This window comes from Platalea leucorodia (assembly GCF_965183815.1).
Source record: "Platalea leucorodia genome assembly, chromosome: 4".
NCBI classification, from domain to species: Eukaryota; Metazoa; Chordata; class Aves; order Pelecaniformes; family Threskiornithidae; genus Platalea; species Platalea leucorodia.
This window is the reverse complement of record NC_138826.1, coordinates 123,888,125-123,900,139: the sequence shown is the minus strand read 5'-3', so window position 1 is coordinate 123,900,139 and position 12,015 is coordinate 123,888,125. Positions and strand designations below refer to the sequence as shown.

The 12,015-nt window shown below is 46.9% G+C and overlaps 1 protein-coding gene across 1 annotated transcript; it reads left to right on the top strand.

Moving 5' to 3' along the window:
- Positions 1 to 3,523: 3,523 nt before the first annotated feature.
- Positions 3,524 to 9,893, top strand: LOC309589984 (endonuclease domain-containing 1 protein-like; the record flags this gene model as incomplete). Its single annotated transcript, XM_082310772.1, has 3 exons — positions 3,524 to 3,640; positions 6,819 to 7,133; positions 9,348 to 9,893. Exons 2-3 carry the CDS (start codon positions 6,855 to 6,857, stop codon positions 9,891 to 9,893), a joined length of 825 nt encoding a protein of 274 aa, XP_082166898.1. The 5' UTR covers positions 3,524 to 3,640; positions 6,819 to 6,854.
- Between the last annotated feature and the right edge of the window lie 2,122 nt (positions 9,894 to 12,015).

The window sequence follows — 12,015 nt, the reverse complement described above, 5'->3', positions numbered from 1 at the left end:
TCTGGTAGACTTAATATAACTAAAGTCACCCAAATCACGTGCCAAATTTTTCAGCTGAACTGTACTATATTAAAAACACTGTTGATCCTTATGGGGAAAGGATGAATTGAACACATTTGTCTCCAAAATGCAAGGATTGCCATAAGCCAGCATTTGGGATGTTGCATAGAAGAATAGCTCAAGGTAAATAGTTTAAAACGGATAATATACACCGGGTCTCCTTAGAGGGATTAGGCAACCTGGTAAATCTTTTACATGCTTACCTTTTCCCCGCATTTTCTCCATAAATGTGATGATACTTTTTCCATGGCCCTGGACAAGGGTTGTGTTGTTTGCCTGGGAGATAGGCCATGTTCCTTACCAGAGAGCTGCACAGCAGAGCTGCTTTGAGACCACTTCTGGGACACTAGGAAGGACAGAAGAAGCAGCTGCTGCCTCTTCTGGGCAACTCAAATTTTTGGTCTGATCTGGGTCAGTTTTTTAATCGTCATTTTCAAGTGACTGCTCACGCTCGTTCCAGCACCTGGCAAGGGTGAACATACTTGGCTTAGCGGTAGGGTGAGATGTGCGTGTCTCGGCATCCTAGTTGTTGCAAAAGAGCGTGCTGGCCTTGAGGTGTCTGCGCTCCCTCTCTGTCTTCACTCACATCAGCAGGGTACCTCCCAAAACCAGAGGTGACACACAAGTCAATGAAGGTGACGTGTCCAACATCTGGACATCTTCAGGTCCTGCCTGTGGCCATGGGATACCAGGATCTTTGCTGCCCTCTAAGGAGAACAATCCAGAACAGCATACATCTCCTTGATTCACACATCCAAGCGACGTTTCTCTTCCTTACATTTTGTTTTCTCATGCTTGTTTGGCTTCTGCTGCTGTGGTTTACTCCTTCCTGAAGACCTGCACTGCTCAACCTACTTAGCATCTCTTTGGCTATTCGTTTGCTTCTTCCATGGGGACCAAAGACTCAAGAGAAGGTTTTGGAGGCACCTCTTTTTCTGCAGTAGAAATAGTGCCCTCCTCTGACGCTGCTGGTTCAAAATCCCCCTTTTCCTGCACTGCAGTCACAAGAGGTATTTGCATTTCCTTGCATTTGGACAGCTACCTCAGCGTGGCCTGCTTTGAGCAGGTGGCTGGATTGCTGTCTTTAGCATCTGATTGATAGAAAGAAAACTGAGGTAGATATCAGAACATCCTCGTGGAGAAGCCAGATCTGGACTTTGAAACACTTTCCCTAGAAAAGTGCTGCAAGTCCTGTTTCTTTTCAACCATGACATGGAAAAATTATTGAAAGTACTTCATCTACGAATCTCTGGGCTCCCAGCTGGGAGAAGACTGGAGGATCCAATAGGATTTTTCCATCTCTGACCTTTATGAGTTGAAGAAATGGAGGTTTGTCTTACAGGACAGGCCACACGGGAGCTGGCCTGCAGCAGAGCTCATTCAACATCACCTCTCCATCCGGAAAGTGCAGAGGTCTGGGCAACACATAGGCACTGCCTACACTGACATGAAAGGCAGAATAGTGCCAGTTATAAAGCATTAGAGCACAATTTTTATAAAAATCAGTGAAATGCAAAAGTATGACCTCATAGACCTCAGGAGTAGGACGAGAGGTTCATGGCTTCTTTTGGTTATTTCTGGTTATAACAACCACCTCGTTACAGTATTCCTGGACTGTTATCTATATTTTAGACACAGGACATTTTTTGGATACACTCAGGAAAGTTTGCCCAGATTAATTAAAACTGCATGCAAGTGAAAGAGTTTGGTTTCATTCCCACTGCTCATTTGTTCACAACTAAACTGGACTCATTTTCCTCCACTTCCAAAAGAAGAGTGCCCACAGAAGGATTTTAAACATTTTCACTGGTCTGTTGTAAGAGTTAACCCACGTTACCTTTTGTTGATGCCAGTTACATGGAAAAAAATTTTTGCCGTCCAAGGCTGGCTTGCTGCAAATTGCTCTGCGTGGGATTTCACCATCAGGCCTTTTGAAATCTTAACCTATGTTTCCATTGCATTTTTGATATCACAGCTGGGTATTGATTGATTCCTAAGCTGGTACCTGCTTTGGCTGCTTTGCTTACTTTTGCACTGTGGATATTTTAAGTCCTTTCTGAAGAAAGAAGAAACTTGGTGTTGACTGCCTGTCCCCTTCCTTTCTCTGTATATAATGACTTTTCTGAGCGGCAGCACTCCAGCCATGACCTGATACTTTACTGTGTTAAAGACAGAGGACCAACAAGGATTGCCTGGGCATCAAGCTCAGCATCTTGCTATTCTTCTTCAGAAATGTCCATCAAATGCTGTCTTAAACTAGAATCCCAGAATCCCATTGCTCCAATACCTTGAGACATGCTTCCAACAGCCATGCTCTTGCACTACTACAAAATGTAGCAGGATCAGACCCGGAGGGCAAGGACAGAGCTCAAGGAATGAAACCCAGTGCGAAGAACTGGTTCCCATTGATGCTTTGACTGGGCTACAGGAGGGGGCATTTGCTAGATCAGAGAAACTGAACCCTTGGGGTTCAGAGATATACAGGGTAAGACACGTAGTGTGTGACCTGGGGACTAGGGGTCTGTACAGAAATGAAAAATTCAAGATAAAATAGTCATGCTCCCTGCAAATCAAAATTTGTACAAAATATTGCCAGACCCCTTTAACTCCGCTCCAATGTGCAGCTCAGGACAAGGGACCCTTCTTAGAGTCCCTGACTTTTGTCGTACCCATTTCTGGTGATTCTTGGTCATAATCATTAACAATCTGTAGTCCCATTTCCACCCCACTAATAACGTAGAAAACCAGCATCTTTCCTCCAGCCATCCTTAGAGACACCATAGGAGCCAGCCCTTCTCATTCCCGCTGAGGCCGAGAGAGCACAGCCTACCAAACCTTGATCTCTGTATCCATCCCCCCAAATCCCGTTTATCCACTTATATATCCTTTTATCCATTTATATATCTAACGGGAGAAATCCTGTCTCCGCCAAGCCTCCTTTCTGCGCAGATTGGGTTCCTATTTGAACACGGGCTCAGCAGTGGCTGCAAAGCAGCAAGCAGAGACCGAGGCGTGCCCCCAGGATTTGTAGGATGGAATTAATAAGTGCTGTTACAAAGCCTTTACAATCAGACAAGGGGAAATATGTAGCCTGACCATATTAATTATATTCTGAGAGGCTGGAGAAGAGCAGACTGTGAACATCTGTGTGTACTCAGAGACAGGCTGGTTGGTCTAATGCCACCAGAGATGGTCTGCCGGGAACAGAAGCGCGTGTAGGTGCTGCGGCAGCAGCGGCAGCAGCGGCAGGCCCCATGGGGAATGAGGAAATGGAAAGGGAAATCACCAGACACAGTTATCTGCTTCTGACACGTGATGCTGCAAGTCAGCAAACTTGGGAGAAATCCTGAGGAAACAGCAAATCGCAATTGTCACCACATTTCTGGGCAGGCATGAACAAATCTCCCCAGAATAACAGTAGAAATCTTCTCTTTTCTGTGAGTTTCCCTTTTTCTGAAAAGGGGCAAATTTATGACCGGGTATATATTTCAGTGGGACTCTTGAGGGATCAGATAACCATTTCTCCAGGGAGAAGAGTGAAGCGACAGTTCAGCTGGTTGCTCTGAGACTCCACTTCAAGGTAAGCTCTTCTTCCTTTCTCACCATTGACTGCAATATTTGAAGTGTTTCCTTAGCTTCAGAATAAATACATCAGACAAAAGGTGGGCTGCGGTTGCTGAGCCCTAACATGCCCCCTCCAAGGAGAAAATGAGAGTATGCATGCACTGTATTTTTCAGCTCTTTAACATTTTACATTAGGGAGGGCAAGGACAGAAGGAATGACTTGGGAAAGAAACTCAAGCATAGAAAAGTAAAGATCTGGAGAATATGAGAGACATTTAGAGGCAGAAGAGACTGGAAGAAGCCTGGAAATTGTCACCACACAAGCTAATCCCTGGTCCTTGAAAAAATAATAAAATCAGGTGGGCTCCAGGAATGATCAAAACCTCAAAGAAGGAATGCTGTTCCCAAAGGGAGCAAACTATGCCACTATGAACTGGCACTCCCAGAAGCTGATCCCCCAGATCCCAATAGATCTGAAGCCCTCAGTTTATGTGTCACCCATCTGGAAAAGTCACCAAAACCTGGTGGGACACTCTGAAGTGGTGGCAGCTGCTTACCTGCTGCCCCAGCCAAATGTTGAACCTGGCCAAGGATGCTTCAGGGAAACGATCAGCATGGAAAACCTTGGGAACAGATGCACAAGGAGATGCTTGATGGTGAACTGAGATGTCTAATTGTAGGAAAACAGATTCTGTCTTGGTTTTTTTTAAGTTATTCATCTTGATGTTTGCAATTTCTCCTGCCTGTCTTGGATATCTCTTTGAGGATTAATTATTCCCTAGGCTCCAGCAAGGTCTTGGCTAGCTAAGAGCCAACACCAGGCATTGGGTTGTATCTGAATGCCCCTGCCTGCAGCATGGGAGTCTGACAAAGGTTGTACAAGAGGCACTGAAGATGCTGGGTGCAGACTCCCCTCCTGATCTGAGGGTGGCTAGTGCAGCCAGGCACCCCTTTACACCTGATCTGGCAACATCACTTGTCTTATGAATTATTGCCTATCGATTACAGCAGGCACCAAGCAGATGGGAGTTGGGTTTGTACACTCTTTCATGTGCAACGTTGGGATAGGGTAGATTCAAGGACCTATTTTGGCCCACTGACAGTTTGGCTCACAGCTGTAGAGAAGATTTGATTCAAGGTTATCAGAAATGCCATTAAACACCTTGCATAATTAAGTTTCAGTTGCCAAGTCACCTGGAAAATTCACATCAAACTCGTGAATAAGGAGACGAGGAGGGGGAGCTTATCAAGTACCATAACTCCACCCATGACCTTGCAAAAGACCTTTGGAAAAAAACAGGTCCTGGCTCCACCCCTGGACAACCTTACTCTAAACCCTGTTCGAGAAATCTAACAACTCTGCCTTCCTGGAGATCATATATAAACTGCCCTAAGGTCACAGCCAGTTTCAGACTGTAGCAAAGGCATTTGAAAGTCCTCTACCACTTTGGGGCTGTGAGAAGAGTCCTGTGAATAAAAATATTTATGTGCCGCTCTTTCACACGGTAGGTTGGTTTCTATATATCTGAAATTAAGTTAGTTAGATATATTTTAAGCTTGTGGAGGGGGTGGTGCAAAAGAAGGACTTTTCAGTAACTTTTCTGCCTGAGCTGGGGCAGATACTGGCATGCTCTGGAGAGCACTGAAGTCACTTCTTGTGGTTCACTCTTCTCAGTTTTCAGCTTACTGGTCACCATGTTCCTGATCCAGCAGTGGTAAAGAGATAACGGACCAGATGTCTTGGGTCAGAACAAGGGTATCTCTAGCTCAATATCCCGAATCCAATGGAAATTAATACATGAGGGTCAGGGAAAAGAATAAGAAAAGGGCAAATGTGCAAGGTGACTTTCCAAGCCTTCAGCAGTCCTCAGCTCAGACATTTCCCCAGCCAAACGTGGGGTTTGCGTTTTAGAGGCTATGACAGCTTTCTCTCCCATGAATCCTTTTAGCTGCTTGTCCTGCCTGCCTTATTTAAAATGCTAATTATTTTAAAACCACTCCATTGAATGTCTATCAATGAAAATGGAAATACCACTGCTATCCCAAAGCCTGTGGTGCATCTGAAAGAAGATAAAGCACCCTGCATTGCTGCCAGCATCACAGGGAATTTTTCAGCAGTTTGCTCCAAAAAGAAAGATCTTGCTGACTGCCGAAAATCATATCAACACCTGAGAAAGACAAAATAGGACCTGTTTCTGTTCAAGAAATAGAAATTCCTGCACCAGCGCCTTGTACTGTACAGGAAAAACAATTAGCGAAGCTAAAGATGTGGATCGGCAGGAATCCTGTGCAACTGTGGGAAGAGCTGCCCCTCAATATCTGCATTGCTACAGCAGCAGCCAGGGTGCCAGTGATATAGAGACGTCATCCCTTGCGCTTGCTGCTACCATCTGCTTGGCCTCTTCTCTTTCTGTAAGTTCATTGTCTGGGGTTGCACACCCCAAAAATGCAAGCTGAGCAGCAGGACACCCATTTCCCAATGTCAGCTGAGAGCCAGGACCTCAAGCTGGACCACTTTGGGTTAAACATCTGACCTAACTTGAGGGGAGATTAATCCTGCTGTGAGCACAGAGGAGTTATGGAAGAGCTGCATGTCTGTGTGAACTTGGATGGGGCCAGAGACACGTAGGAAGCACAGCATCACTGTTGCTTCCCTTCCAAATCCCCCATGAGACTAAAGCCCAGCTCAGCATTGCAGGTGGCTGAGCAGAGTATGTGCCCAGCTGCAGGTCCTCTGCTGCGGGAGGGTCCTCAGAGCAGAAGGGAGAGAGATGGTATTCTGAAATAGGGGCTACCAGCCCCTGGGTTGTTTCAGGCTTTTTTCTCCAGTGCCAATGAAAAAGCTGAGCTCTTGGCCAACACAGGTAGGCTGGAAAAGGTGGCCTTGTCCCAACACCATGCCTCAGTTCCAAGAAAACTTTGCTGTGTGAGCTGCTCAGATGTGGGGTGGGTTTGGATCCCTCCTCAGATGGGCTAAATTCTCCCACTGCTGCCTCGTCTAGGCACCTAAAACCTATTTTAGATTTCACCCTTATTCCCCTGTTGATTTTTCCATATCCAGGAGGACAGAAGTTGTTCCCTCCTCAGTCTCTCATAGTCCTCTCCTCTGATAGCCGTGTCCCACAAGCACAAAAATTACTCCAGGCCATGATAAGCTTCCTGAAGTTGAGTGTCTCTCTGCATTTGCCCTCCAGGTGAGCAAGAGCCCTTCATTTGAAATCCTCCCCACGATGCTGTTGCTGCTGCAGATCTTGGCGAGCTGCCTCTGGCTGGGACGCAGCGAGGTGGTGACATCCTTTGAAAGTTCATGCCCTCAGTTTTTCTTCCGGGAAACCCCCCCAAATGAAGCCCTGGAGCCGGAGAACCCAGCCTGGATCTGCCAGCGTTACAAGAACCAGTATTACTATGCCACCCTGTACGATAGGAACAGGCGTATTCCCGTATACTCTGCTTACCTCTACCAGCCTGGACCTGGCACGAGACCTAAAACATGGCTGGTTGAGCCCCAGGTGAGTGTCCTCCCTTATAGTGCATCACTAAAAGATGAACTGCAGCATTTAACCAAACACTACTTTTTCCTCCCACCCCCGCAGACATGCAAATGGACCCACTGGATGGGATTCATCTCATCTAACTTCAAACACCTTCACCACATGATTCCTCTGATGTGTTTGAGACATCAGCAGGAGGATGAGATGAGTCACATCCTGAAAGTGCCCATTTTTCTGCATTGACCTTACAGGACCATTAAGTCAAATTATATTACATTATATTATATTAATTTACATTAAATTAAATCAAATGGCCCCCCTCCCTGTCCCATGCTGTGGTGGGGGACCAAATGATGGGGAAAAGACATCCAACAGCAGCTAAATATGAGGGACCAGCTGTGCTGGGCTCTGATCTCCACTTCACCCTGAGCTGTTTTGCATCCCTAACATAGCTTATTAGCTCCCAGTTAAGAGTCAATTTATCTTTGTAAGTGGCATGGGAGAAGTGCAGAGAAACTCAGAACTGGGTGACGTGACCCAGTGAAAAAGTCCAGGTACAGACACTCAGCGATGAGAGGGTTGGATTAACAGGGTAAATTTATTAAGTGATATTTCAGGCAGTGAAAAGTGAGTAGGATCAGTATCAGTCAAATCAGAAGTGCATGATCTCCATCCACCTGCAGTTGCCCGTTACCACCATTGCCTCAGGCTTGGTTCAGAAGGATCCACCAGACACACAGATCTCTGCAAACTTCAGAACTCCCTTCTGACAAACTTCAGACCTTCAGTAAAAAAGACCAAGCAAATTATGGAACAGAAGAAGAGAAAATTCAGGTCATTGCTAGGGACACAGTGGCAGTAGGGAGTTTAGATGAAAATGAGCCGCAGAAGAAAGCCATATGCCCTGTTCCAGAGGAAGGCTAAATATGTTTCCCTAAATATGAAAAGAAAGATGTTATAGTTATGAAAAAAAGTGTTTGCACTTTTTACTCATAGGAACTCAAGCAACTAATTTCATGTTGCACCACTGCAGCCTCCATATTTAGAGGGGATAAAAACCTCTCTTTTCCTCCTGGACCATGGACCCAGGCCATCAGTGAAATCTGTGATTTTGCTAGTTTTCTTCAGAGGTCTTTTAGGTTCCCCAGGTCTCTTTGGGGATTATGAGCTTCTTTAAGAGGCTGATCATTTCTAACTTCTTTTCAGTGATGCTGCAGAAGGAACACATCTGTGCCCCCTGGCACAGATCAGCTCTGAAACCCGTTATTAGCCCTGCAGTAGCAGATCCCACTTGCACTGATGTATTTTTGCTTACTGAGCAAAAAGCTTCATCCTCGCAATGAACTATAGCCCTCCCAGGGAAACATCACCTCTAGGACTGGTTTCCCTACACATCTCCCTGTGTATGGGGTTAGAGGAGGCAAACACTGGTGTTTCAGGAGTGTGATACACCTGCAGCAACCACACATACTTCTTCCCGAGCGAGAGACAAAGTAGGAAAAGAGCAGAGGGTTTGAGTCCTCCTCATCTCCTCCTGGTAGTCCTGTGGGCTCCATGGCTCTTCTGCTCATCCTCTTCCCATCCTGTCCACCTTCAAGGACTCCCTAAGACACCCAACCTTCAAAGAGGGTATCTATATGCTTGTTTTCCCTAAGCTTGTAGAACACTAGGGCGTTGACAGATTGGATTAAGAAAAAGCATGAAAACCTTTCAGAGAGACTGAGAGCGCTCTTGTGGAAATGGGGCTCAACGGAGCAAAGGCCAGGGCTGATGATAGTGTGATTAGATGCAGGTGATGAAGGTTGGATGTGATTAACGGTGGTGGGAGGAACTGGAGAGAGCTCTGGGCAGATGTGGGATGTGGAGAAGGGAGGGAAGGGAACCAGATGTGGCAGGGGAGATGTCTCACCAAAGTCACCTTTCAAACCTGGGAGTGGAAAATGCTCATTTTCTCATGCATCCACCCACACTCCCACCGCAGGCTGCAGGCTGGATTTCAAAGGTCACAAGTCAAATCGAGAGCAGTCAAATTCTGAGCTTTATTTTTTTGTTTAATCTCTTGTATTCGTCGGGAAGGGGCAGCTTTATGATTTCTCTCTGATTCATGCATTTTCATACACTGAGATGACAAAAAATGGGTGCTGGGCACTCAGAGACTTCTGTTCCAGGGAAAACTTCCCCGTTACTCCCATCCCAAATACTAACACCTTTTCCTCTTCTTTACCTGTCAAGCTGATGGGTCCAACTTATTCCAAAACTATGGAAAGAGAGTGCACTCTCGTAAATTCATTCAGCATCAGCTTAGAGCAGCTCAGCAAAAGCCAGGCTATCCTCCAAGACTATAAGAACCTGACAGGTTTGAACCGTGGCCATTTGAACCCCAGTGGCCATCACGCCGACTCCAGCAGCAGGACGGCTACCTTCACTCTCACCAACATAGTGCCCCAGAATGAGAAACTCAACGGCGGCGCCTGGAACAACTACGAGCAGCAAACAATGATGCGGAGGACCCAGGGCTGTAACACCACCTATGTCGTCGTGGGCGCCGTGCCTGGGAACAACTATATCGCCAAGGGGAGGGTTAATAAACCCAGCTACATCTGGTCAAGTGCCTGCTGCGAGGTAGACACCAACCACAGGAAGGCTTGGGCAGTCATTGCTGAGAACGACAAGAACGAGGTCCAGCTCCTCACGCTGGGGGAGCTGGAGGACATGTTGACCCAGCTCTATGGGAGGGAGCAGGTTTATCTGTTTGACAGAGACTGTCCCCGGGAATAAGCCCCACTTCACATCCCAGCTGTAAAAAGCTTGGGAGCTTTCGCCACGTGCCCTGTGCAGCATCTGTCCTGCTTCCTTCTCTAGCAGTTTTCCAGCTCTGTCTCTCAGAGCAGCTTCTCCTCTGATAAAAGGGAGAAAGAGGTCAGGAGAGCCTCCAGCTGGTTTGCTTTGCTGATCACCCTTGGAGGTTGGATAACAGCCCGTGGGCAAGGAAGTCAGAGCTTGTCACTGAGACTAGAGGGGCTTTGCCTTTTTCTGCCTTTTTCTCCATGCCCATATACAGATCGTAGTTCCTTCCTCTCCTCGTTAGATATCACTGATAATGTGCTGCTGACTTGTCCCTCACCTCCTCAGGAAGGGTGTGGGTCTAGGGTGCCCAGAGAGGTTGTAAAGTCTCCATCTCTGGAGATACTCAAAACCTGACTGGGCACAGTCCTGGACAACCTGCTCTAGCTGACCCTGCTTGAGCAGGGGTCTGGACTAGAGGACCTCAAGGGGTCCCTCCCAACCTCAACAATTTGGTGATTCTGGAATTCATCCTGGGGCCAGGAAAGCAAAGATCCCAAGGGTTGCTGAGGGTCTGTAAGGATTATCCTATGAATACATTCTGACCACAGCCAATGACCACAGCAAAGGATAAAGGGAGAGAGGAAGGTGGAAAGGAGGAAGACAACTAAGCGTAGGAGGAACACCCCAGCTCTCTTGAAGACTGTAGATAGGTAAAACAATGAGAAGGAAGGAAATAACCTACATTAATCTCAAGGATCCCTATCCCTGAACTTACATGAACACTGTGCTTATGTAAATTTACTAGCAGGTTTTTGTGTGCTTGCTTTTGGACCATGCACCTTGAGAGCAGGAGCTGAGGTATCAGACAACCAGGCTCAGCGATCAGATATACAGCAGGATTTGACCAGTCAAAGATAAATTTCTGTGATACACAGGTTGGATAATTTCATTCTCTGCTCTGCTTCTGAACCTTTCTGAAGATTTATGTATAACTGATTTTGTGAAATATATTCAACGGGTTTAAAAGATCAATGTATGCCATATAATTTAGTTTCTGAGTAGTTTACAATATAAATTATTTGCTCCAGTGCTGGATCATAGGGTCATCTTACATGTAAACCAGAATTTGCTTCCCGCTGAAAATTCTACTACTAGTAATGCCCTAGTACCTACAGCATCCTTGCAGGAGGTAGGCTGTCCAAATCCAATCTCAAGATGCCATAACACCTACAAAAGTGGCACCATCAGACTCCAGTTACTTTTGCTACGAATGTGCATGAACGAAGTGAATCACGGTGCAAACAACTCATACAAACTGTCTCACTTACAGAGATACCAGCTTCAGCCTGAACTTCTCAGCTCAGGAGCTGTTCATCAGTCTACTGGGTCTCATCGCTCACCCGGGACAAACCTCTTTAGAGGCTGCAGAGAAACATGGGGGTAGGGTTCAGGTGCAGAGTCAGACACCTACATGCAGGTCTCCATGTGTGCTGGGTGTCTGAGCTTTGACTGCAGCCAGCAGACATCAAGGTGTGGCTTAACTTCATAAATAGAGGCATCCTGATCTACTTGAGATGCCCTGAGGTATGCAAGACATCCAGTGGGGCTGGCTGATCTGCCGCGGGATCCTCGGGGACACCCGCACCCATCTGGGCCAGCAGCCAGAGGCCAGGCAAGTTCCCCAAGGGCATCTCCAGTGGCTCTGGACACCTGAGCGCAGGCAGCCAGATCCCACCGCAGACCACTGGGCAGTGCCTGGTAGCATCATGGACTTCTGCTCCTGTTGTCTCCAGCTGCCATGGTGAGAGCAGCAATAGCACTCACTTGTGCCAGCTGTGTTGCTCAGTGAGGTAGGAGAATATTTTGGTTTTTAGGAGGACAAGGTAGGAACATCACTTGCACCCCCCTTTGCTGGATAGCCCCTGCGGTCCCCGGTCCCCTGCTCCGATGGATTTTTGCTCCTCGGTTCAAATGCTGACACAGAGCACTGATGGGGTGAAACCATGAGTGCTATTTCAGGTTGAGGGACCTCTGCAGACACCTCTGGAGTTGCTCGTGGGGCTTCTTCTGACTTGCTCAATCACCTTCTCGTGCCTGCTGGGGCTTGAAACCA